This window comes from Crocodylus siamensis, chromosome 15 (assembly GCF_052110815.1).
Source record: "Crocodylus siamensis isolate JL-2025a chromosome 15, ASM5211081v1, whole genome shotgun sequence".
Classification (NCBI taxonomy): domain Eukaryota; kingdom Metazoa; phylum Chordata; order Crocodylia; family Crocodylidae; genus Crocodylus; species Crocodylus siamensis.
In genome coordinates, this window is record NC_143409.1 from 7,445,487 (window position 1) to 7,472,502 (window position 27,016).

Consider the following 27,016-nt stretch of genomic DNA (forward strand, 5'->3'; position numbering starts at 1 on the left):
TTAGCACGGCCACTGGGCCTGTGAGCGCAGGCTGTCCGTGACCAGCATGACTCATCGAGCATGAGAGCTGCAAGACGCAACCAGGACTCGTAGTAGAGATGAGATCTTTTATTAGACTAACAAGATTTTTTGCAAAAAAAAAAAAAAAATTCTTTAATTGCAAGCTTTCGGGCACAAACCCCCTTCACTTGAGATGGGTCGAATCCTGCCCCTTCCTATTCTAGATGCATAAACACTGGAAGTGAAAAGCGCGGGCCGATCACGAGCTCATCTCCCTGCCTGCATGGATGGCAGTGGGAATGGTGGGGAGGGAAATCCAAAACCTGTAGGAATGGATGGTGGGAATCTGCACTGTGCTCAGTGTCATCATCCCACATCCACGTCAGGGCGTTGCTGATAAGCCCTGCAGCCTCATCCAGGCGGCCAGGACTCGTGGTCAAACGGAGCTGTGTTGACTCACAGAATAACTACATCAGGAATGTACAGCGTGGGCTTTTGTGAGCCCGAGCTCACCTCATCAGCTGCTGTGAATGGGCACACTTGCAGTGGAAATCACTCTCTCCATTTTATACACTGTGCTGTGCCTGTTCTGGCAGAGCAGCTGATGGAGTCAGCTTGGGGTTATGAAAGTTGGGCATCTATATTTTAGTTAGGCTATAAGGTGCCGATCTAGCCTGCCTTCTGTTGGACGTCAGACTAACAGAGCTAACTAACTCTCTCTGCTTCAATTCTGGCCCTGTGGCTAACAGAGAAGAGACTTTAGCTAGGGTGGTTATTGCTCCATGCGCAGAATCCCTCCGATCTGGAGGGAACGTCCGGCCCTGGGTGCAGCTCACCACCGTGGCTTTGATCCAGAGGATGGGAGCAAAGCAAGAACGAAGGAAGCAGCGTGCTGTAAATCTGGACTCCAAGTTGGACGACACACGGATGCGTGAAACTTGTAACTAGCCATGTCGCTCTCGACTCGGGCTTGCCAGCCACAAACGGGTCGATCAGGCATCTGACGAGACCTCTTACAGTGGTGCACCATGATCCGGAGACCCAACGGTTGCCTACTAACTATTGCTTCCCGACCCCAGCAGATGGCAGCAGAGTGACATTGCTGCCCCCAAACACCTGGATTACAACAGCTGCTTTGTCCACACAACTTGATTTATTTTCTTTTCACGACAAATCGATATTTGCTTGGAGGTGACTGGGGAGAGGTGTTTACAACTGGCAAGGACCGCTCTGAACCACACCCTGTGGAATCAGGGTCCTTATGGGCAAAGTTATCAGCTCAGACCTGAAGCTATGCTGGGAGCAGATATACTGTAATACCAAATTAAAAGGGGAAAAACATATGTCTAAGGAGAGCTGTTACATTTCTAAGTTTAAAACAGTTTATTTGCCCTTTGATGCACTCCAGACATGCTTTAGTGACTACTGAAGTCGCATGGAGGTCTGGCCTGGTAGCAAGGTGTCAGGCAGGATCATGCCGTAGCGAGCTACAAAGTTCTTCGGCCAAGTCACCTGTATGCCCGAGCTGTGGAGGAGACCAGTCTCCTTCTTCTGCCTCTCGTTCCCAACACGTCTGACCTCGTGCAAGCATTTTGATCTCTCATATCCTTATAACCTGGCTGGCGCGTTTAAAGTGCAAGCTCTTCAGGCAGGGAGTTTTCTGTCCCTGTCTATCACAATGAGGCAACAGACTTGATGGGCATCTCAAAGGTGTTATAATACAAATAGCAATAGGACACAAAGAGCTGTTCTGGTACTTCACCCTGGCAGTTGGACTACATAGGTCCTAGGCTGTCCGGGAAAGTATAAGGAAAAGATGGAAGGAAAAGAAATGGAATGAGGTTTGCATTTTGTATTGCTACCAATTTAAAGGCAAAGCTCAGGAACTGGGGATGTTTCCAACAGTACATTTCCATGCAGATGTGTACTGTATCAGGAGCATCTGCTGAGAGATTTCAGCAGAGATTATCAGTTATGGGGCTTCACTTCAAATGCAGACTGAGTGTGCTCAGCCCTGACAGGTGGACTATTATGGTCAGGCAACCCAGGTGTTCAGGGATCCAGACGCTATGCCTTTGAGTAAGAAAATAAGCACTGGGTGCATGCTGGCAGGACACCCTTCTACATACATTAGCCTCTGCTGGGTCAAATCCCACCCCCCTCTTCCCAGTGCTGGGGTACAAGGACACTGGACATGGATGATGTCTTTTCTCCAGACTCCTGTCCATCAGCATCCCCCCGATGCTGGGAAGGGCCGTGTATGTGGCACCTAGACCCCATGGGGATGGGTCCAGTGGAGAGAGACCAGTCTGAAACCAGAGAGTCATAGAGAGCTGCTGGCACAGACAGGGAAGGGACAGAGGAGGGGGCTTTCTTGGGGAGGCACAGAGCAGAGATGGGGTCTATTAGGGTCTATGAGGTGAATCTACAGTCTGGCTGCACAGAAGAACAGTTCAACTTCGGTCCTGTGCAACATCTGTTAAGTCTGGCTAAATCCACTCTATCACACCAAGCAAATAGACTGTGTCTTCCTACACCCTCCTCCAGAGTCCCGAGGAAGGGGGGATGTATTGGCATAAGCAGCTCCTCTAATCCTGTCCTAAACAGATCTCATTTGGTACGCTCAGCTCCATTATAGACAGCTTGGAATGAATTTCCTTTCATGGCAAGATGAAACATCTCCCTGTTTAATCCCCTCGCAGGGATGTGTATGGGTGGAAATCTCCCTGCCCCTCGTTGGCATGGTTTTCTGCTGCACAGTTTGACAGGCCTTTCTACTCTCCCACTCCCCCTTATCTTCCCTATTTCTCCTTAAAAGCCTCTGTCGATAAGGGCTACTACCTCCCTCTTCCCATCTCTTCCCTCTGGGCTTGAACAGAAATGCTTGCAAGCTCTGGGAGCTTCACCCCTTCCAGCGGGGATAGAAGCACCTTTCATTATAAGCACCATGTTCAGTCCAGATGTGTTTGAAGAACTGTGCTGGTTTTGTCCCCAGCAAAATTTGGCAGGACCTGTCCAGTGGGGACAGACTCCTTGTTCTGGGCTAACCGCTTCAACGCAAACTTCACATTGGACTGTAGCCATTTTTGCAATTCTCTTCTTTCCAGTTCACGGCTAGTTCAGGAAAGATGCCTTCCTGTCATCAGGTGGGATTGAAATACATCTCCTAGCCCTTCCCTTTTTGGCTTCCAACTACCAGGCCTGAATGGGGTCTTTCTGTCTCACACATAGATGATGGGTCTCTCTTGCCCTCTGGGTAGAACAAATGACTTGGTTGGATGCACAAAGCCAAAGTGAATTGCCACCTCTGTTGAAGAAACGTATCTAGATGTCAGGACAGTGGGCTATTCCTATTCCTAGGTCACTGCCTGGCCTGACTAATAACGATGGTGTTGGTCTTCCATGGAGTGAGAGGACGTACTGGTGTTTAGTCACGGTTGAACACGTTTCAGATTCCAGGAGGGTCTCTTCTGGACTAGAGCCCTGGGTCTCTTCTTCTGGTCAGGTCCGACCACTGGGTATTTCTCAGACATCTCAAAGCAACCAAAGCACCATTCAAACACATCAAGCTCTGATTCTTCTGTAGTAATGAATTCTCCAAGGGTCTCTGTACCACCTTCTTGCAGCTCCCTTTATCCCTCCGGGGGATGGAACATTTCACAACAGGCTGAAGGGAGGTGGCCTGAAGGCACTACCTGCCTCACAGGCCCCTTCCTGCTATATACTGGGCACGTCTACACATGTGCATTTACTGCTCAGTAGCCAAAATTACTGCACAGTACAGGCGCCTGTCTGCACACACACACTCCTACTGCACAGCAAATATGGTGACTTATGCTGACTCGCGTGTAAATTTGATACTTGCATCGTGCAGCTATCAAATTTACACCTGATTATTTACTGCACAGTAATGCACATGTAGATGCCTTACTGAGCAGTAACACTCTGTGTGTGTGTGTGTGTGTGTGTGTGTGTGTGTGCGCGTGGGTGGACTGACTTGGGACTAACTTTAGTCCTAAATCAGTCCACACACAGCATTAATGTGCTTTAATGCCTGCACATGTAGACACCAGTATTCTCACTTACTGTGTAGTAATTTACTGCACAGTAAATTTAAGCCGGTGTAAACGCATGTGTAGACACGCCACTGTAGAGCATCCTAAAGAATGCTCTAGATTATGCTCAGAAATACGTGGTCTTCTGGCAGGCCCTCAAGTTGAAGGAGATGAATAATGACTCAGAGTTACTTTTCTTCTGTCCCTTAGGTCCCAAAGGAAATCTTGGTATTGTGATTCCAGAATAAAAAGCTCCAACCCTGCATGGAATAAAAATCTTGAAGAAGACAATATGCCGGTAATGCTGAATAGGTTTGTATTGCTGATTTAGTTTCATGATTCCCGGGGGTTTAGTCTGCAGAGAAGTCTCCGTGACCTCTGCAGATCACAGAGTAAAGACCAGACTCTGTTGCCTGGTGTGGCAGCGTAAAGTTGCATTACTCCATCACAGCTGCTCCTGATTTATATCACTCTGGTGGGTAGCAGAATTTGTCCATAATGTATTAGTGGCCAGGTTTGGGTTTTTGTTTTTTTTTTATTATTATCTACTAGTGCTCCAGTTTCCTGCATAAACGCAGGATGTTTAGCTGCTATTCCAAGAACAATGCAATAGAGACAGTCTAAAATTTAGCTTAAAATAATGAGCATTTGTAACTGCAGTCCATTGAATTCAGAGCACATTCTCCATATCAGTCTGTGAGATTGTGCCCATGAGAGTGTGCTGGAGGTGTGCGCCTGGGTCTCCCACCCCGCTCACAGGTATTGATCCGTCTGTGAAAGCGTGAGTGGAATTTTCTGCCTCACTGAGTCATAGGAAGAAAATGGGAAGAGAGAGGATCTAGTAAAGGTTTCCGTTTCATTGGCAAGGTCACACACACTGATCATGTAGCTCCTTCCTCTGAGGGACCCTGGGGGCAATGTCTGGCCCCAGGACCCCAGCAGGACGATGAGGGGAGATGGTATGGCCCAGCTGCAAAAGCCTTGGGATGGACACCAGGGGCATTTCGTGCATTCACTGCGTCTCCACCGGTCTTCTGGGATTTGCGGGGCTCAGACCTGCTCCATCCTCCACAGGGGACATGACAAAAGTTGAAGGTAACTGCTGTGGTCTCCTGATGAAGCCTTCCTCCCTTTGCATGTGCTGCTCCCTGGGGCCCGCGCGTGCATCTGCCAGCAGCACCCTGTTGTGCAGAGAGCAGGGAGGTCCCCGGGGCTGGGATGGCTCAGGAGAAGAAGGGCACTGTCTTGCTCTCTCTCTCTCTCACTCCTTGTCAACACAAAACTGTTGCTCCAAACTTGGCTGTGTCACCTGGCCCAGCCAGCTCCCAACCCCTGGCTCCCACGGCCCGCCTCGGCACTCACAAAGCCTCTGGCCAGCTGTCCCAGCCCACTCGAATCCCTCCTTCTGGGTGTACGGAGCTCTTTTCCTGTTTGCTTTACAAGGCTAGCTAGCCAAGACGCGGAGAAGGGAGGCGAACAGGCTCAGAGGAAAGGTATTAAAGAAATAGGAAAACATCATCAAGAGGGTTCCCAGCCAGCCATTCCCTTGGTTAGCTCTTTCACAGCAGACAGAAGAAGCTGTAGGCCTGTGGAGACGCACAGACCCAGCCTCCTCCTACATCCCCCAGCCCTCTGGGCAGAGCGAAGCACGGGGTCCTTCTCCGTTGCTGAGCCGAGCCTCTGACTGTCCTCTCGCTGTCCCTGAGCCAGGCTCCTGCTCCACTCCCAGGACTCTGGGTATGCAGGGGCTTGCGGAGACTGCAAAGCAAGGTTTAGGGGTGGGAGGGATCAGGCAGCCCCCAGGAATGGGTGATCTGAGTATGGGGATGCTCCAAGGCAGCTCTGAGGGGCTGCTTGCAGGGCACCAGCACAGTCTCTCACACTGCTCTCCCCCCCAGCGACATGGCTGCCTGTGGGAGCTGAGATTGGGAAAGTGGCTGGAGGCTTTCCTAGTGTGGACAGCAGCTGACCGCGCACGGTCGGGGAGCCTGAGCAGCCCAGGGACATGCAGGACTTTTGTTAGCTGTTTTGGGAGCTGAAGGTCCTATGTCCCTAGGATGGAGCTGCCTGCTGCAGGGCTGGCGGGCTCTTGGACAGAGCATCTGCTTTCTCTTCCTGGGGCTGCAGTGACTTGCCAGGTGACCCCGGATGAATCGTGCGCGCTCTCTGCTCCTGGGCTTCCCCATCTGTAAAGTGGAGATCCTAGTACACACCTTTGGGGCCAAATTAATAGAGGGGCTGTGCAGAGGCAGGGACTGTTCTCCGCTAGTGCAGGATGCACCTAGAGCCACAGCCCTGCTGTGGTACTAAGGACAGCTGCCCTGCGAGAGGCGATGTCTCTGGTGAGAGACATGGAAACCCAAGGCCCTCGGTCACTCTCTGTCCTTAAAATATCCCTCGCTGGGGATTTTTCCTTTGGCAGAGCAGGAGCATCAGCACCATTCTCCTGCCCAGCTCCTCTGCAGTGGGGCTAAGGGCAGTATAAGAAAAGGGAAACTGAGGCACCCCCCAGTCGCTGACAACTCCAGTATCCGGCAGGAAGCAATGGGAGGAAGGCAGCGTGTGCCCCGCTCGAGCAGAGCCGTGGCTCCCGCACCCAGACGGTCCCCTGCAGAACATGACAGGGAGGTTTCCTGCGAGGGGGGGGACTGGAAATCAGGAGACTTTTGGGGAACAGCCAAGTTAACCCTTCACCTGCTGGCACTTTCCAGGCCGAGAGCCGAACGGCGGCTGGGGAAGATGGATATAACACATGTCTGCAGTCTCCAAAGGGTTATTAACTGCACGGTAATGGCCATGAAACTTGGCTTCCCCGTTGTACGTTCAGAATGGCAAGGAGTCAAGCCCAAGTTTGTTTCCTGCGAGCTGCAAGGCCGAGCTCTGCTTGGGCCAGTTGGGAAACAAGGGGAGCCCTGTGCGGAGGGAGGGGGCAAGGGGAAATGCTGGGGCCCAGACCAAGGCCCCCAGCTTCCCCTCAACCCTTGAACTATTTCTACCTGAGACGTCCCAGAAGGCCACCGCTGCACTATGGTGGGAGGAGACGCCTCGTCTCACTCCAGCTCTGTGTTTCTCACGCGCTGAGACCGCTGCTGCATGCAGGGCTGTTCCCTTCCCATGGGTTTCCCCGGGAGGGCTCACCCCTCCATTTCTAACTGAGGGAGGATAACGCCAAGAGGCGCCACAAGCCCAGCTGGTGACCTGACCTGGCTTGCACGCACCTTCCCGGCCCCCCCGGCCAAAGTGGGGGTGGAAGGACAGCTCGACCCTGTGCAGAGCAATGCAAAGCGGGGTCCCCTGAATCCCACTCCTCGAACCAGGGTAGCGCTGGATCCACCCAACGTCTGGGCTATCCAGAGGTGCTGGGTGTGTTTGGGTCCGAGGGGTTGGTTCGCCCCCTGCAAGAAAACAGCAAGCAGCAGCTGCAGGCCCCGAACCTGCCCCTGCACGAGCGGGTCCTGAGCCGGGCCCTTGGCCTTTGGGGCCTGTCTCTGGTTTCGGGGCAGACTGGACCCAGAAGCCGAAAGGACAGTGAGGACAAAGCTGGTGCGTCTCAATTGCTCCAATGTGTATCTGAACCACCCATTTGAGACTGGACCTGGGTCTGTCCCGAAGGTCTGTGAACACGCTGGAGTAGCTTGGGCAAAGGAGTGCGTGACGTCAGGTGAAGCAGCCAGTTTTCGTGTCGGGACAGGGCTTCCCTGGGATCAGCATGCCCATTCCCTTGCTCCGGCACATGGCATAGTACATCACGCCGCAACATGCCTGCTGGGCCGGAGGGGGACCCCTGGCATCACCGTCAGCGGCAAGTACTATACGTCTATGGCTTGACACTCACCTTCTTTTATGGGTAATTATGCCCCAGGGCCAAGCAGAAGAGGAGGAGACGGGGCTCCCAATTTAAAGTCCCACTGCTGCTACCAGCTCCATAGTTGTCTGGGGTAGGAGACACCTAAACTTCAGCAGCAAATCTGCCCATTCCCTTGGATGCCTTGGAGGTACTCACCATCCCTGAAACGCAGGCCATTAACCTGCCAGTGACTCAGTTTTCCGGTGTGTAAAAGGGGTTATTATATATTTTACTGGTAGGATTTTATTAATCTTTCTACAGGTCTTTGGGTGAGGACAGAGGTAAAATGCCCTATCAATCCTGATCTGTTACCTCATTATCTAATTAGCACAGTGATTTCAGAGGGATACACGGAGCAAATGACACCCTTGTTAGGACCTCACTGTCGGAGTTTGCTTTGAATTTATAGAGGAAATAGAAAATTATAGACCTTGCCTTGATTTTTTTTGGCATCTCCTCAACCTTCTGCCCCCCCTCCAACTCTTGAAGGACTTTCCCTGACAGACTGGTTCCTTTACCGCGTAATTATGGGTTGCCCCTAGAAAACAGTCTGGCGCTCCCTTAGCGGTGACGTGAGCCGATCCGACCGAAGCCAAGGGGTTTGTTTCATTCTTGAATTCCCATTCCCTGGTGCTGCCTTACGCTTGCCTTTAATTAAGGGAGATTATGCTTTCCTAAAAACAAAAAGTTTTAACCAAGGTTAGTGCAAAGAAAGACCCTGGATGAACAGCCTTGAAGAGAGAGAGCCCTAGTTTGTCCGCTGATTTTTCCAGCCAGAGCTATCTGCATGGCGGGGGGGGAACTTCAACTTCACACAGTAACACCCTGCTTCAAGGACAGCCAGGGTAGAGGGTAGTTCACTTGCAATTACAATTTTGCTGAGGCAGCAACCAGGCACGCCGGCTTTTACACATGGATGCTTCTCTAGTGCAAAGGGGTTTGAGAGCACCAGCTTGCCTCACTTAGGTCCCTGAGTGGTCACCAGATGGTGGGAAACCAAGGGACCTGAATAGGAAGTCTAGGTCCGAATGATTGCAGCCACCCTGGCTGAGACGGTGGAGAATAGAGGTGTGCGGGTAGCAGAGCCTCCCGAGCCGGGAGCCCACGGGGCGTGGAGGGAGCAGCATGCCTCCACTTCTCTCCGGGCAGGGGCATTTTAAGATCCGAGACGTGGCTGGGATGAGATGAGCAGACCTGGTCTCCCCCGGGTTTCACACAACTACGTGTCTAGCAACGTGTTTCTTCTTAATGCCTCTTATTGCACCTCGAGTGGAGGCGAGACGAGAGCAACCCCAAATGCCGTCATATTTGGCCCTTCTCCGGTTTTCAGGCTTTAATGACGAGGTCATCTGTATTCAAACGAAGGCCGGACCCATTTGCATCCTGCCCCCAGCTTTCTGGACCCTCTCCCTTTATTAGGTAAGCACGTAAGCTGGCCTGTTTGTGCGTGAATGTGCTCGCAACCCTGCCCGCTTTGAGATGCAAAGACCTATATGGAGAGAAAAGGAAACTTCACCGGTTACGGGGGGCGGGGGAGTGACGGTCCTTGTAATGGCGAGGGCGGGTGGAGAGAGGGGTGTAGGTTGCAGCCGAGAGAGGTAGTTCACCGTGTTAGTCTGAAGCTAGTCGGAAGACGGGATATATACACACCTTTAGAGACCGAATAAAAGTATATCTAGCACGAGCTTTCATGAACCCATCGCTCCATCAGGTGCTGTAATAGCCGGCATTGAAGAGGGATACCTAGGGCTTAATTTGGGAATAGGGCCAAGCTTCGAGGTCGGGATCATGCCTTGTTTCTTCCCTGAATTTGTTTTCAGGTTGGTTTTGCTCCGATTCACGAGTACACCTGGCAGGTGGGTAATCCCCTCCCTTCACCATCTCTCTTAACCTTCGTTTCCTTATCGTCCCTTCCTCCTGCGTCGCCTTCTCACACGCTTCACTCGGGTCCTTGCGTTGTCCATTCCTCCACCGACAAACAGCCATTTCCCCACCTTCACCCCACCAAGGTTTGTTTGCTTTTTAACTCTATTAGGGGGAAAATGACAGAAGTTGTTTTAATTTAATTTAATTCTACCAGTTTGCCCTTTGGTACAGACATCGCCAGTGGCACAACTCCGGGCTATTGTCACGGCTGTACGTGCTGCTGTAAATCTTGGACGAGTACGTCACACATTTTCATGGCTCAGGCTTTGAATTCTTCTAAGATTGTGTCCGTGAAGTGGCGAATCCTGACGATTTCTTTGGAGCATCCAGTAGAAACGGGACCTTCATAAAACTACTGAGGTCTCCTAGGCGTCACAGAAGAAGATTCGCTTCCGTCTCTCAGTAGGCGATTTTGCTCCCCGGCTCTTTTAATAACAAGAGCATTGGCACCAACGTGCAAAATGAGGTACGGCACAGTTTTGTCTGCTTTTTATTCCTGACCAAGTTCTTTTTCGGTAACGAACTGAGACCTCAACTGACGATTCAGATTTTAGATGGGGGGGCATACGATACAGGTAGTCGTTCAGGAACACGTGAAATAACCATTAAGCCACGGGGGTCCCGCGGAGCCACTCGAATCCCCCCGTGTTGGAGAAAAGCACGTGCATGAAGTGTCACAGAGGAGCAGGACCGCTGGTGGAGAGTCGGGGCGAAGTGGCAGCCCCCGCGTGCCCGGGGAGCTTCTCTGCCGGCAGCTCAGGAGACGGCCGGCGAGGCCCGAGTCCTTTTTGTCCAGGCTGCCGCGGGGAACAGAGGGGCCGAGTCTGTCCCCCGAAGCTTCCCGCACGCCCGTCCTCTCGGGGCTCCCCGAAAAATACACGTCGCGCCTGCGCCGAAGCGACGCCTCGAGCGGCTGCGGCTGTGCCTTTTTCCAAGGCCGTTTCCCCGCGGGAGCAGGCAGGAGGAAGGAAGCCTCTTGCCCGCACCCCGCTCCCCGCCACGCGTGTCTGACCACGCCGACGACGCGGGCCGCCTGGCTCCAGCTCCCGGGAGGAAAACCCCGCACCGTCGCCGTGGGCATCCCGACAAACCTGCCCCCCCCCCCGCCAGCCTCTTGCCCCGCCCCGCCCCGCCCCGGGGGAACAGCAGCAGGGAAGCGACGGCAAGGGGGAGCCGCGGGCGCCCCCTGGCGCCTGCCCCGCGCGCTGCGCGCCCACCACGTGGACCTGCCGCCCCTGACAACCTAGCTATTTACCCGCGCGGCGGCCAATGGGCGGGCGGGAGGCGCCGCCCGGGGCCAATGGGCGGGCGGGGCGGGGCGCGGCGCGGCGCGGCGGGGCGGGGCTCCCACCACGTTGGGGCTGTCCGCGCCGCTAATTAATTTTTCCAGCGGCTGCGAGGGCGGCCGGGTGCAGGCTCGGCCCCGCTCCGCACCATGCAGCGCGCCCGCCGCCTCCTCCTCCTGCTCCTGCTGCTGCTCCGGCCGCCGGCCGCCGGCGCAGGTAGCGCTGCCCTGAGGGGAGGCTGGGGGGCCGGCTACGGGGGGCTGGGAGAGCTGCCCCTGTGCTGGGACAATTGCCCCCGGCGCTAGGGGGAAGGTGCTGTGGGGGGCCACCGGGGCAACTGCCCCTGGTGCCGTGAGGGCGGCGGCGGCGGCGGGGGGGGGCGAGGGCAGCTGCCCCACTGGTGCGAGGGGGCTGGGGCTGGGGCTGGGGGGCAGCGGGGGCTGAGCCCGGGTCCTTGTGCCCTGCAGCCGGCGGCGCGGAGCTGGACGTGGCGGTCCCCGAGCGCGTGGGGCTGGAGAAGATCCACCTGCTGGAGCCGGCGGGCGCGGCGCGGCGGAGCAGCCCGCGTGCCCTGCCCCTGCCCCTGCCCCTGCCCCGGAGCGAGGAGGAGGAGGAGGAGGAGGCCGTGCTGCTGCTGCGGCTGCCCACCGCCGGCTCGGAGCTCTACGTGCACCTCCGGCGGGACCCGCGCTTCCTGGCCCCCGGCTTCGCCGTGGAGGAGTGGGGCGAGCCCGGCCCGGCCCGCAGCCGCCCCCCGGCGCCGCGCGGCTGCTTCTACACGGGCCGCGTGCTGAACCGCACCGACTCCTTCGCCTCCCTCAGCACCTGCGCCGGGCTGGTACTGCCCTGCCTCGTCCCGGGGGCGGGCGGGGGGCAGGCGCAGCCCCCTCGTGGGGCACCCCGCCGGGGAGGTGGCCCTGGCTCCCGCTGGCCCGCTGGTCCGGCCAGCCCCCGGAGGGGCCCGGGCGGGAGGAGCCGGCCCGCCGCGCTGCGCGCACCTGCGGCGGGGCCCCGGGCTGCGGGGAGGGGGCGAAGGGCAGCGCGCTGAGCGCGGGGCTGGGCCGCAACCTCCGCTCCAGCCGCTGTGCCGCCTCGGTGCTCTTGCTGCTGGGTATGATGAGCTCCATCCGGGACTTGTCCTGCCCCCTGCGAGCCCGCACGGCCCGTCTGCCGTTCGCCCCGGCTCCTCTTGCAGCCTCTGAGTTTCTTTATTGTTTTCCCTCTGCCCTTTTCTGGCCAGTCTGTCTGGTCTTCACCTTGGGACGGCGGCTCCGAAGCACCCGACAGCCTCGCGAGGTCAGGGCAGCCCCTGGCAGAACGGACCTCGTGGCACCGAGACGTGCTTTGCACGTTGGGTGGCAGGATTTCTCCACCTAAGAATTAAACGTTTGCCTGTGGGTTTGTGGGACAATGGCAGGGCACGGTGCCACGCGTGCACTCTGAGCTGGACACCGGCCCGGGGCCTCTTGAGCAGAGGGAGAGATGGAGCCTGTCGGGGAGCGGAGAGGGGTGCCAGTGCTGCAGCAGACAGAGCTGCCTGGGAAGTAGTTGGCATCGGAGGTCGGAGGATCCCACCTTCCTGATCATGCGGAGAATGCTCGTTAATGGGAGCTGGCTAATTTCATGACCAGGTCATCATGCGGTGTTGGTTATTGTGGGGTTTGGGGCACTTCGCCGGGTTTCAGGTCACGTTGGCAGCCTCGGAAAGCTGCAGCAATCTGGAGCGGGAGCTTTTGCCTGTTGAGCTCAGGAGGGGTCTCAGGAGGGAGTAAGCAGCTACAGGCAGCCCACGCTTGCACGGGGTTCGTTTCCGTCCCACAGACCCATCTGAGGGCACTGTGCTTCAGGTTACAGCCCTCTCCTCTTCCCTCCCCCCCAAAAATCCCCCCCCCCCCCCAAGCATCTAAGCTCTTGAACGTTAGCCAGTTTGATTGACACTGTAAATTGAGCTGTTCACCACCACGGGCTCCTTGAAGCTTAAAAGTGATATCTCTAGCTGTAGCTTTAAATCACTGACAGCTCTGCACTTTTGCCACTAAGCATGCTTTGTTAATCCCATTCATGGAGTGCGAGGCTTTTAAAGCTACCTAGTCTAGCATAGCTAAAAAGTACAAATGGGCAGAGAGGAAGACTGGTTTGTTTGTTTGAGAGGAATGTAGTTGTAGGCACCGTATTAATTGTGCGAGCAGGGGGAAGAGGGAGGAAAACAGGCTGGCCGTATTCCCGGTGGAAGAGTTGGAAAAGAACAAAGACTAACTAGTCTAGTTCCGTAACGATGCCAGCATTAGTCAGAATATTCCTAGGGCATCATTTTTTTTCCCCTCTGCTTTCTAAATCGCCACCCAATTGATGCATTTGGACTTAAGGATCATTGGGTGCTGAGAATACATTTGGTTTTTGAAAGCAGTTCTTACCCGGTGAATAATCCCAGCATAAGCAAGCCCTAAAACACCAGTAATCGGGATTACAATTGGAGCGGCATATACTTATACTTTCATAGTCGCTAGGGTCGGGAGGGACCTGAACAGATCACCTAAACCTATTCTCCATCAGCTTATTACCATTGTTCCTCGTCACCCCAGGTGGTGCTGGGGAGAAAAGGGCTCTACCTATTTGCTGTTGATCTCCCCTGAGGAGTTTGTAGGCAGCCACCAGGTCCCCACTCAGCCTCCTCTTGCTGAGACTGAACGGGTTCAGGTCCCTCAGTCTCTCCTTGTAGGGCCTGTCCTGCTGCCCTGTCACCAAGAGCGGGTGGCCCTTCTCTGACCCCTCTCCAGGCTGGCCACATCCCTCTTGAAGTGTAGCGCCCAGTACTGGACGCAGTACTCCAGCTGCGGCCTGACCAAAGTTGCATAGAGGGACTGGCCATCACCTCTCTGGACCGGCTTCAGATGCGCCTTTGGATGCATGACAAGGTCTGGCCGGCCTTGCTGGCTGCGGTCTGGCATTGGCAACTCATGTTCATCTTGGAGTCAGTAATGACTCCAAGATCCCTTTCCGTCTCTGTGCTTTCAAGAGGGGAGCTCCCCAGCCTGCATGGATGGTGTGGATTCCTTCTCCCAAGGTGCAGCACTCTGCATTTGTCTACGTTGAACCCCGTCCTATTCTCATCTGCACACTTCTGTAGTTTTCCTAATCTGCTTGCAGCCTCTCTCTCCCTTCAGCTGTGTCCACCTTGCCCCACACCTTAGTGTCCTCAGCAAACTTGGACGGCGTGCTTTCCACCCCCTTGTCCAAGTCGCTGATGGAGATGCTAAACAGTGCGGGCCCGAGGACCGAGCCCTGGGGGACCCCACTGCTCACGTCTCACCAGGTTGAGTACGACCCGTCCACCGCTACTCTCTGGGTGCGCCCCATCAGCCAATTTTTTACACATCCAGCTGTGCAGGCATCAATGCCACAGTCGCTTAATTTACTGATGACGATGGGGTGAGAGGCAGTGCTGCAGGCCTTCTTAAAGTCTAGAAAGACTACATCCACGGGGACACCATCATCCAAGGATTTAGTTACTTAGTCATAAAAGGCAACCAGGTTGGTCAGGCAGGACCTGCCCTTGATGAGCCCATGCTGGTTGCCCCTGAGGCTGATCTCCCCTGCAGGCCCCCCACAGATGTGCTCCTTGACGATTCTCTCCAAGATCTTCCTGAGCACCGAGGCCTATAGTTACTTGGGTCCTCCTTCCTCCCTTTCTTGAAAATTGGGACTACATTAGCCAGTTTCCAGTGCTTCAGCACCTGGCCAGATGACCTCGAATGCTCATGCAGCTGGGTCAAGGGCCCCACCCTGACCCCTGCCAGGTCCCTCAACCCCCTTGGGTGGAGGGCATCTGGACCTGCAGATTTAAAAATGTCCAGCCCTTCCAGAAATCCCTAACTATGTCTGCGCTGACTGAAGGTCTGACAGAGCTATCCCTGAGATAGCTCTGGTAGGTGGGATATCCCGGTCCCTGTTAAAAATATCAGCTTTCTTGTCTGGCATAGCCACAAGATTATCGTTTGCATCTTGCAGGGGCCCTGCATAGCCTGGTGCCCTCTTCTTGCTCCCGATGTACTTGACAAAGGACTTTTTGTTGTCCTTAATCCTGGACGCCAGCCTGAGCTCCGTCTCTGCCTTGGCCTTCCTGATACCCTCCTGCGCTCCCGGGAGAGGAGGAGTACTCCTCCTTGGTGACAGCTCCTCCCTCCCACTGGTTGTACGCCCCCCTTGTAGTCCTCAGGCATTGCTGAATGCCCTTGCTGAGCACTCTTACCCCCCCCTTGCTTCTCTCAGGGACTGTTATCCCTTGGGCCTGGAGGATCGCCTTGTTAAGGTATGACCATCCCTCGTGGACTCCCATCTCCTCTACCCTCTGGGCCGTCAGTGCCTCCCCCACTAGTCTCCTAAGTGCATTGAAGTTGGCCCTTCTGAAGTCAAGGGCTTTAGCCTTGGTGTGAGCCCTTGATGCCGTGTGTTGGATAGTGAAATCCAGCAGGCGATGATTGCTATTGCCCAGGTGGTCAAGGACCTGCAGTCCCCTCACCAGGCCATCCCCAGTAGCCAGGAGCAGGTCCAGCAAGGTGTTACCCCTAGTGGGGCTGTGCACTTCCTGGATAAGGTGAAGGTCCTGTAACACAGCCAGGACCTAGGCGAGCGGTCAGACCTGGCTGTCTACTCCTCCCTGCAAATGGCTGGGTAGCTTAGGTCACCCATGACAATAACATCCCTTGACCTAACAACCTCCATAAGCTGACTGGAGAAGTCCTGGTCCAGATCTTCCCCCTGGTTGGGTGGTCTGTAGTAGACACCCATCGTAAGGTCCCTTTCGCCATGCCCCCCCCTTGTAGCTTGACCTGTGGTGTCTCTGCCAGACCCTCCTCTACCCCGAAGCTAATCCTTGATGTATGAGGTGCTCTTATGCTGCATTTGAATTTGGTCCTGGGAATGGTGCAGGCCAGGTCGTCATGCCAGTAAATCTGTGACTTGACTTTGCACCTAGTTTCTCCTTTCTGGATGGAGAAAAGGCCCAACAGGCATTAAGTTGCCTGCTGCTAGCTCTGAAGATGCTGTTTGATAACTAGGTTGTAAAGCACCTTGCACGCGTGAATGAATAAAGACACTTGTGACATGGAGATGCGTTAACTGCAGACCGTGACAGTAAGGCTTCTTCGTGTAGAAGCTGTGCTGATTCAGGCTCCACCTGGTTCACTTAAATTGACTTGGATCTCTGTGTAAACCAGGGGCGGGCAATTATTTTGGGCGGAGGGCCGCTTACTGAGTTTTGGCAAGCCATCAAGGGCCACATGACAGGTAGCCAAGGGCAGATATATATTAATTTTCTAAACTTTTTAGGGGCCCCGTGGACTGGCTAGAATATCCTGGCAGGCTGCGTTTTGCCCACCCCTGCTGTAGATGCTCGTTTCAGTTTAGGGGCAGTTTGATTTTGTATTCTCGAAGCTGTGCCCGAGTAGTTTAAGCGAAGGTGACCAGCCAGCTTTGCGTCTATTTAAATAATGTCCGTACAAGTCTTTGCATCGATATAACTACATTTGTTTTAAATTATATCATGAGGTACATTCACATCAAACTGGATCAGTTTGCAGAAGGGACGATGTCTCGAGACGTGAGGTGTCATCGCAAGAAATAATGAGACGGGGAGTTCTGACGCCTCTGTCGGCGTGACATAGCGTCCGATGATTGCAGACCCCAGGTTTAGGGCATAAAGGTGGCTCTAGTTTGGGAGACAGCGGGTAATCCCGAGCCTCGGGTCTTTGCTGGTTGTCAGTCGTGGGAAGGAAGGAATTTTTCTGCCCCTTGTGAATGCTCCTGGCTTTGGAGAGGCAGGGGGGAGTTCGCCTTTCGCAGGCACTGGGATGCTGACCGCAGTGAAGGCTGGGTGGTTTTGGATCAGGGTGCTTTGTTGTTTGGGCTGCTACTGGAAACCCAGAGGACCCTGCTCTTCTGCTTAGGGTCAGACCGATCACCACATCTGCAGTCAGGAAGGTGTTTTTCCCCTTTGTCCAACTGGCACAGACCTGCGGCGTGGTTCCCTTTCCTGGGATCGTCTGAGTCTTAAGTAACTCCTTCCCTATCATTGCAGTGCCCTTGTTTCCCTGACTTTTACATGTGGCATGTTATGGGGTGTCCTTGCTGTTTTATATATCGCTCCTTGTAGCTGGGGGTGAGGGTTTGCAGCGGTGGTTTAGGGGTATCCCTCTGATTATTGATTGCCTCTGAGGGCTAGGGACCAGACTTGATGGCTGAGTCCAGTCGTGAAGATTCATAAATAAGTGCAGCTCCCGTGATGCCTGTGGCGCAGGGACTTGCTTGAAGTGGTTGTGCTGGAAGTGCTGGCTGGGGTCCTGCAGTGAGCTGAAGTCTTAACTCCTGGCTAAAACCCATAGTCTAGTGATACGGAAGGCATCATATTTTCAAGCCACCACCTAGGCCTGGTCTGCAGTAGAAAAATCAGGGCTTGTAATTCAGCATCTAGGCATCGCCATTAGGGTTGGTAACAAGGACAGAGACTACTTGGATCCCCTTTGTGGGGAGATAAATGGGTTGGTGGAAGAAACCTTGACAGCCATCGATTCATAGATGTTAGGGTCAGAAGGGACCTCATCAAATCCCACCCCCTGCCCTGGGCAGGAAGGGGGGCTGGGGTCAGACAACCCCAGCCAGGTGCTTGGCCAGTCTCCTCTTAAAGACGCCCACGGTAGGGGTGAGCACCGCCTCCCTGGGGAGCCCAGTCCAGATTCTGGCCACTGTGAAGTTCTTTCTAATGTCCAACCTAAATCTGCTCTCCATCAGTGTGTGGCCCTTGTTCCTAGTTCCTCCAGGGGTGCCCTAGTAAATAGAGCATCTCCTAGTCCCTGCTGCCCTTCTCTGATGAATTTATAGGCAGCCACAAGATGCCTCTCAGCCTTCTCTTGCAGAGGCTGAAGAGATCTAGGTCCCTCCATCTCTCCTTGTAGGACCTTGCCTGCAGGCCCTTGACCATGCGAGTGGCTGCCTCTGGACCCTCTCCATGCTGTCCACATCCCTCCTGAAGTGTGGCGCTCAGACCTGGACGCAGTACTCCAGCTGCGGCCTGACCAGTGCCGCAAAGAGGGGAAGCATCACCTCCCTGGCCCTGTTTGCCATGCATCTGCTAAGCCAGTTTGAACTCCCCCTATTAATAGCAGTGCAGCAGCGGGGGACTTCCTGCACGGTGCCGGCGCTGGCGTACCTGGTGGGGCTTGCAAGTGGACGCTCGCAACCTCTGTTAAAAAGAACTGATGCCCAGAGTGGTTGTAACACCAACCAGTTGCCCGCTGCTCACTTCAGTGGTGCTGTTTGATAACTAGGCTGTAAAACATGTGCAAGGTGAATCCAGCATGGTTTGGGGGAGCTGGATTCGAATGACAATAAAGTCCCCGTCACGGTGGCGGAAAATCGGAGTTATAGCTGCGCTCGGACATTTTCTCCTAGCCGGGCTCTTTTGCAGCCTACCTTACACAGGCTCGTATTTTGTTGGGTTTTTTAAGACCCCTGATCACAGAAGTATAAATGCTCTTGAGAATATTATCTGCCTGCCTCTTGTAGCTGAGCTAGTGGAGGTTGCTCCGTATTTCAGGGTGGCTCACCTCCGGTCCAGTCAGGTTCGTACGAAGTCTTGTGTCTTTGGACCTCTACACCCTTGAACTTGCAGCACGGACCTGTTTGCTTAACCACGTTCCTGAAGCTTGTTACGGTCTGGGGCTTGGCAGGCCTGGGGCATGTACACCGCGAGACCAACTGTTTTGCAGTTGTACTGTGCAGACGGCAGATTTTAAAGCATGGACAGGAGCCAAGTGCCCTGGGCCTGATCTAACCTGTCTGGTAGTTAGCTGGGGAAGTTGTTCCTTAATTCAGGCTGACTCCTTGGTGGAGGCAAGACCATCCTTCGTAAGAATAGTGTTGGGGAGTGCGATCTTTCATGTTTCGATGTGATTAAAAAGCCAGCCAGCCTTGCCACTAGCAAGGTAACTACCCCTTTCCTCTACCATGCAAGGTAGCCACCGTTTCCTCTGCTGTGCCTGTGAGTGCTGGATGCAGCTGACGGCTCCAGGTGTCCACTGATGCTGGGTTTTTTCAGTCACTAATTCTCTCCAGTAGCTTTAACTGGTGGGGCTTCAAGTATTTCATTCTGTATATTGAGCCCCCCCGTTGCCCCTTCGGGTTTCTGACAGCGTCACTCTGAGCAGCAGAAAGGAGATGCTTCCCGATGCAAATGTCACGCCTTTGGGGACATCATACCAGGTATGCAGCGCCCTGCTGAAGGTGTCTCATGGTCCTAGGTATCTTGAATTTTTGGCCACTTTAAATGCTTATGTCTAGAGATGGGCTGAAGATGTAGGGTTTTGGGTGTCAAGAGACGTTTGGAGTGGCCTCTGGGGCTTATATGCATGTCTCCATCTTCTGGTGAAGAATCCAGCCTGAAATCCAGAGTCACAGGGGAAGATGCAGAGATTTGAATTCAGAATAACTTCTCCCTGGGCGATGCTGGGATTTGGAGGCTGTGGCTTTGAACTCTCTCTCGTTTAAAGCAGACGGCTCTTCTGAACAGAGCGGAAGAGGCAGGGTGTTTCCCTCTCTGCATTGTCATTTATCTTGCTTTCCACACCATGCTTCTAGCGCCTTTGCATTCAGCTGGACTTTATACAGCTTCCTTTGAGCAGGACAGATCGATGGAGGCCAATGATGGACAGTACAAAGGCTAGTCGGATGAGAGCAATGAGGTCCCCATTGTTGGAGGTGATGGAGGTTACCCTTTAAGGAATAAATTAAACCTGGGAAGCCTTGAAAGTTTGTCAGCATTGTCCTCCATCATCAACGGAGAGGAGAGGAGGGCCCACGCACACGCAGCACAAAAGCTGTGCTTTGGGGCATTTGCATTGGTCATTCTTCTCCAGATGGATGCAAACAAGCTTTGGCCAGTGGGGACAAAGGAGGACAACAGAGCATCCATCTGGGCTGTGTGGAAATGGCAATTCAATCAGGTGCGCTTTTGTTCAGGCTACTTAGATGAAGAGTTAAGAGTGCTTGATCCTGCAACGAGCTGGGTGGGCTTCAGTCTTGGTCAATCTGAGCTGCGATCCTCGAGTTAAAAGACTGCAGTTGTGGAGATGGGGAAGATCATTTGTCTTCCCCTTGCTTTTACCTTGGTAGATCTGAGGTGGCGATGGCCACAACGCCTGGACGCTGGGCAAAGCTGATGGCAGAAAACTGTCCCTGTAAGCAGGAGGACGTTGACCCTTCCTGCCTTTGCCCTCTTTTAGCCTCGATAACTGCAGAGAGGAGGTTTGGGAGTGACCGTCTTGGGACAGTCGGTGATGTCGGGGTTGGGAAGCAGGGCCAGCTCTGAAAGTCTCCCAGCCGATCTCCGCCTCGGTGACACCAGCGGGTAGCAGAGTCGGGATCTTGAGGAAAGGGAAGGTGAGAGAGGTGGCTCCATCCGGGGTTAGGTCTGGCTGGGGTCCCCGTGCCGCGGCGGAAGTGCCCGTCGGCACCCCTCCTCAACTGACCTCTAGAGACCCTCTGCTCTCAGAGGGAGCAAGAAAATACGAGTCCCGGGGTTTCCAGAGTTGTCTTTTGCCAAGCTCGGAGCGCCGCTATGCTTCTTTGCTGCGGAGAGGAGCTGATTGGGGCTGAGCGCGTCTATAAAGTTAAGCTTTGCACGGTTGCGGGTGTGTGCACACGTGTGCTTGGCCCTGTTCGTGCAGGGCCTCTGCGGGAGGGAGACAAAAAGGACAGCGGCAGCGCCCGCTCTCTTGGGGAGCGCTCGGATTTGCAGCGGCGTCGCAGCCCCTCGGACCTGGAGCGCGATCAGGAGTGAGACCTGAATTGAAGCTGTCCCGCAAAGGGGTCGGGGCGGGTTGGGGGTGACAGCCCTCGGGCCCTTTTTGTTCTTCTGTATTACACAGAAAGGCCCCAAAGGATTTCTTGAACAAAGGATGCTTTTGTCTTTGCTTGGTTTGTTTCCCCCCCCCAATGCAAAGTTTTATATCTATGCATATTCAGGTATTGCCAGCTCCGGTGACTGGAGACTTACGGAAATTCAGGCTTCACAGGGTGAGAGCTGAAGAGAGATGGCAAGTCTTTCTTGGCTGTTCATTACCAGTTTTGGTTAAATAGGTATTTAGGGGAAAGCCCGGCATTTGTCAGATGTTCGAAACTCTGGGTTTTGGGTGTTTTCTTTCTTCTTTTGCTGCTCTCGATCCAAAATGCCTACAGAGCATTCCTCCCTCCTGTCTGCGTGCAGGGCATTAAATGGATGTTAACACCGCCAAAGGCAAAATAGGTGCTTGGACATCCGACCACTTGCTTCCTTCCTCTCGATGTCTGTTGACCTGTTTGTTAGGCATCTGGTTGGAGCGAGGAAAATATTGTTAAGGAGTCGGCAGCTTTGTTCCTCCTGGTTCGGGTGACAGCTCATAAGAGATTTAAGATATATTTTTTTGGAAATAAACCCTTTACAGGTCACCCCGTTTGCTTTTAGCTCCCTTTTTACAGATAATATCAACACCGCTGCCTTACTGAAAGGGTTGGACGGTGGAAATGCTGGCTTGTATTAGTGCAGGGCAGAGCCACAGCGAGAAGGAGAGCTGGGGTTGTTGCAGCCAGACAGTCGGCACGGGTACAGCGCTACCAGAAACAGGCAGCGATGGGTCTGGGGTAGCACAGTGCGTGGCAACCTTATTTAAGCGACAAGCCTGACTGGCCCGGTTGGGGTCAGAGGCAACTGGGAGACGGATGTGGATCCCCTGCCACCACCTCTCCCAGGGCAGCACAGGGAAAGCAACCGCTGCTGCAACCCCATGTCCACAGGCCAGAGCAAACGGCTCTGTAGGCTGGATTGGCCACGGGCTTTGGCAACCAGACAGGACTGCGTGGGGCAAGGCTAGATGGTAAAAAAGGTGGTGAAAAGCGATGCTGCGCGAGCGCTAGCACTTCTGTTGCAGTCCCTGGGGGCGAGCGCAAGACGAACCTCTCCCTAAATACCACATAAATACGGCCCTGGTGACGAGCAGGTTGATGTAGAGACTCCTGAAAGATGTTGGGCTCCCACTGGCAGCCGTGTAGATCAGAGCGTTAGCCGACTTCCTCTCCCGTGGGCGATCGCTTAGCGCGTCGCTCGCTGGAAATTCAGAAAGCCGGGAGCGCACGCGGGAACGCTTTAACCGGGGTAGAAAATGCCATCTTTTGCTGCCACGTTCTTACAAATGGAAGACAAACAACGCTGGATGCAGGAGGAGCCGAAAGAAGCGGCTGCCATAGCTGCTGTGGTAGAGGAGTAAACGAGGGATGGTTTTTTATTTTTATTTTTATTGGCTCGGCAGCTTGGTGGCTTGCCTTTTGAAGCTGAAATAATTCCAACTTTCCTGCTAGCTGCACGGCGTGCTTCTGTCGGTGGTGATGTCCTGTCGTGCTCGCTGTAAAAGGCAAGGTAGAGTCATAGCTGCCAGTTTGCAGAATATTTAGACATTTCCCTAGTTGCAGAAAAAGCCCCCGTGCTGAATTTCCTCGTGCCCAGTTGCTCTCATGCCTCCTGCGTTTTTTGAAGGCCGCTGGCCAATGTCTTCTGGTGTTCTTGCACACCCGCCTGTGCTGGTCTTCGATGTAACGACAACTTGTCTTATGCTGTTGCATCTGTTTTTTCAGGAGATCAGCAAAGTGAAGATCAAAGGGAGTTAGGGAGTACCCCAAATTGTTAGGGAGTACCCCCCCAATAACCTTTGTCCCTGACGGACCCTGAGTACTTAATTTAATTGGAATGATTTAAAAAAAAAAAAATCCACTGGGGACTTGGAAATACCAGTGCCTTTGTGCTGTGTTTGACTCGTGTAACCCCAAGCCAGCCTCCTTTCACCCGTGAACATCTCTTCTTTGGGATAAACGAGGCTAAGGGAAGTTCCCTGCAGCTTTACTCGGGGGCTGATTGATGCCTTGTTCTCAGGACGATGCGGTGCCAGGCTTGGTTCGGTTAGTCCCCGTGAAAAAAAGCACTTGTCGAAAAACAAAATGATGCGCCCAGTCGGAGAGGACTCGGGTCAGTAGATCAGAACGGCTGTAGTTGAACCCTGCAGGCTTCAGTGCCCGTCCCTAGTAAAGTTGGGGGCCAGTCTAACTCTGTAAACCTACCAGGGCAGTTAGCTGGTAGGGTTAGACCCTCACTTTTCCTGGGTAGAGACATAGGACTCTTTCCCTCCATGGATTGGGAGGAAAGAGGTTTTGCAGTTCCAAAACAAATGGGAAATATTAGGCCTCTCCGATGGTTTAAATATGATTTCTGTGTGTGATGCCAGAACATTGGGATAATGGGTGGGGGGTGATGAAACCAACCACCTCTTACATATTTTTGGCGCCAGAGAGAATGGCTGGCACTGTCTCGGGAGCACTGGCATGGCTTTTAGTACTATGGCACCAGATTTACCGTTCTCCTCCTACATGATTAAAACCTATATTAGAAAAAGGAGGTTGGAAATACCTCCCAGCTGGAAGGTTGGAACAAGGAATGGATGCAAGTGAGAACATCCTGGCGGAGGCCAGAAGAAAGCACCAAAGCATTTGGTATTTCCAAAAATGAGACCCAGCTTCTAACTGGAGATAGGAGACCCGGTTCTTTAGAAAGTCCAGGGCAGAGCAAGTTGCGAGACCTTGGTAGGCGTCCCGGAGGACTGTTCTTGCACATGAGTAGCACGTGCCATCTGAGATGCTTTATGCGTTTTGCAGATGCCGCTCACCTTAGCCTGCTAGCACACTTTTGGAGTGGGGATGCTGCCTTTATCACCCCAATCTTGTGGTTTGGGCAGGTCTGATTTGAGACAACCAGGAGGGTTTAAAGGCCAGGATTTTCAAAGCATCCTGTTTTGGGGAGGTTCAGTTTTTGGCTCTCTGATCCCTTCCATAATCGTTTACAACACCTAGACATTAGAGATGAGAACAATCTGCTTTTCCTGCAAGTCCTCTGAGTAAAGATAGTGGACCGACTCTGAGATGGCCTGAGTTGCAGAGCAAACAAAGGTCTGGTGCTGAGTGTGGAAATGCAGGATTCCCAGCATATTTGTAATGTGCATTATATATCATATCAGTACAGGATTTGCGTGTACATGCAGTCTTCATTTGGATCGCCGCCCATCTGGTGTAAAACACACGGAAGAAGTCAGGTCATGCTTTCTCAGTAGCCATCCAGTAAGTATTTGTAGATTGTAAGGAGCTGGAAGGGACCTTGCAAGATCATCGGGTCCAGCCTCCCTGCACTAGGCAGGAAAGTATTATATACACATGACCTGGATGAAGAGGTGAACGGATCCCTTTGGGGATCCAACTAAAGGCAGCGTCTAGCTCTCACTGAAGCAATGGAAGCTGTCTAATGGACTGCAGTAGAAGTTGCATCATGCCTTTAATTGGCTAGCACTTTTAAGGGCTGGTTTTAGGTTACAGGTCAGTACAGTGGAGATAGGCACAGTGATTTCATTCATTTTGGTGCATATTATGATAAAACCTTATTTTCCAAACTCCTGTTTTCTGACTTGCTTACCACCCTACTGCGGTTTATTCAAATGGAAAGATCCTGAAGGATTTGGGTGACGTCCTCGCTCCCACTCTGCCCTCTTTACACCCATAAGAGGGTAGGAACAGTGCTAATGAGCTCTAAAAAGCCCTGGATTCAGCCAAGAAAAAAAATGCCCTTGGTATGGGAGATGCTGTTGTTTATTTGGGGTCCCCAAGGCCACCTGTGAGCTTTTCTTCAGAGCTTGGAGTCACAAAGATAAGAGGAAGTGACGATCTCTCCTTCCCCTGTGCTGGAAGCTCTGCGTTGCACCTCTCAGGACACAGCATCTCCCCCTTTATTCTGCTTCTGGCTTTGGGAACGGGACTGCCAGGCTTTCGTCTGGTTGCAGGCATCCTCACGTCTCCGTGCTTACCAGCTGGCTAACCCCGCTCAGTAACAATGCAGAAGATAGTTTTGGGCCAACCAGAATAGCTGCTTTCACTGAAATTTAAAAATAGCCATGGAAACTTTTCTACTAGTGGCATTTTGTGAACAAGACTTTTTCTAAAGCCCAGGCTTGGGGCTCGCCGTGACTGAGAGTGCAGTGCCGTCTTGTAGAGGGGCTTAGCATGGTTCAGAGATGTGGTAGAAGTCGATAGATATGAAATACGTGCTAGGCTGGGGTGGGTCCTACTGTCTCCTTTTGTGAATCTTCCCAAACTATAGCTACACTGTGCTGCATATAACAAACTTCAGTCATCCTGGCCTCTTCCGTCCACGTTCCCTCTTTTTCCAGTGTCCTAATGTCCTTGATGAGTTAATCAGGGATGGAACTTGAAACGTGGGAGAAAAACCTGAACTACCCGGTTGACCATGCACTTGAAGACAGCTTTATTTGTTCAGTAAAATGTCTTGGTTGGTCTTGGCTCAATTTCTATTGAAATAGAGACCTTGGATCTCCACCTAGTGGTGGTACTTTCATTTCCTCCATAAAATGCTGTCAGAATGGGAGTTATTGTCACTTGTCTGGGGGGTTATGGCTGGTTCAAAATATTCAGATGTATTCACAGCTTCCTCATGCTGTTTCCTATCTGGAAGCAGTATGAAACCAGAACTTAAAGCATCTCATGTGGGTATCTGAAGTCTTCATGCAAATGAGATGTAGACACTCACCTTTTCAGCAGTGGACATCATCTTACCTCGTGCCTCGGAGCCCCTGAAACTCATAGGATTCAAAAAGACTTCATTGTGTAAGCAGTGACCTTTTAGTTTTGGGAGTAGGGAAATCCATATGGGGAAAGCATCTCTTTTTTTTTTTTTTTTTCCCTTCTGGGTGGTCAGGCCTGGGGATTCATTTTGGGGTTTGGTACTTGTCTAAGCTTCCAGCTATTTTCTGATTTTAAAAAAGAGAGAGAAAACACAATACAGAAAAACTAACGTATGTTTGTTCCTTGGGCAAATGTAGTTACTAAAAGTAAAAAAAATAAAGATCTCCATGCCATGGGCTTAGCTTGCAGGTTTAGTGGAAGTGAGTTGCTGATAGTCGGGATGTATGTGTGTAGCACGTCCTTTCTACTCCTCGTTCTTTCTTTTTTTGCAATTCAACCGAGTTTCCTAGCTCTTAGCTCACTCTCCAGCCCATACTTGGTAATGATGTTTCTCCCCATCATTGTGATTTTCTTGTCTTATGGTCCTTAAAAAAATCTTCCCCTGGTATATCACAGCATGGTGCAAGACCTGGTCTGGTCTCACATATGCTTAGGTGAATCAGTTGGATTTCCTAGCTCTTTTGAATGAGCTTGTTTATCCCAGGATGATCCATCCTAGTCTTTTTTTAATCTTTGACACCCTTAGTACTTAAAAATGTAGGTCCTGGACCCCACAATGGTTATTCCGGCATTGTTTGGTTGCTCGGTGTGTTTTTCCATGTGCCTTTCCAGTTTTCAGATGGCGGTAGAGTTTCCACCTGCTTTGGGGAGACCAGAAGAGTCTCCAAAAACGTAAGAGTTTATACTTCTGCCAGGATTCTCCATGTACAAGAAAAAATGCAAGTACCTGCTCCAGCTGTTGCCAAAGGAACCCACTTTTCAGCCCGGCGTTAGCCATAGTTCCTCCTGCAAAAAATGCATAAGCTGTCTTTCTAGATCTGTACAGTGCCTAGTGCGGCAGGCCTTCCAGGTAAAATTGTAAGAGAAATAATGAATAGTGACATGAATAAGGGGTGGAGCTCTCTCTTTCTTTCTCGGACTACAATATTCAGTGGGTCTTTTAGGCCGAATGTAATGAGTGAGCATGTGGACTTGCGTAATGATGTGGGATTAAGTTCCTCCACTCCCCCCCCCACCACACACACACACACCAAATTGATAAATCATGAAAAGATAAATGGTTTAGGTTTCAAAGCAAGTAA

The 27,016-nt window shown here is 52.8% G+C and overlaps 1 protein-coding gene across 2 annotated transcripts in view; it reads left to right on the forward strand.

The window, feature by feature from the left end:
- Positions 1-11,214: 11,214 nt before the first annotated feature.
- The window catches only part of ADAMTS17 (ADAM metallopeptidase with thrombospondin type 1 motif 17), a 274,992-nt gene continuing 259,190 nt past the window's right edge, over positions 11,215-27,016 (forward strand). For both annotated transcript variants that reach the window (XM_090028144.1, XM_090028145.1), the window contains exons 1-2: positions 11,215-11,330; positions 11,582-11,952. In XM_090028144.1, the coding sequence (XP_089884270.1) occupies positions 11,264-11,330; positions 11,582-11,952 (438 nt within the window). In that variant the 5' untranslated portion in view covers positions 11,215-11,263. The remainder of the gene's footprint in view (positions 11,331-11,581; positions 11,953-27,016) is intronic.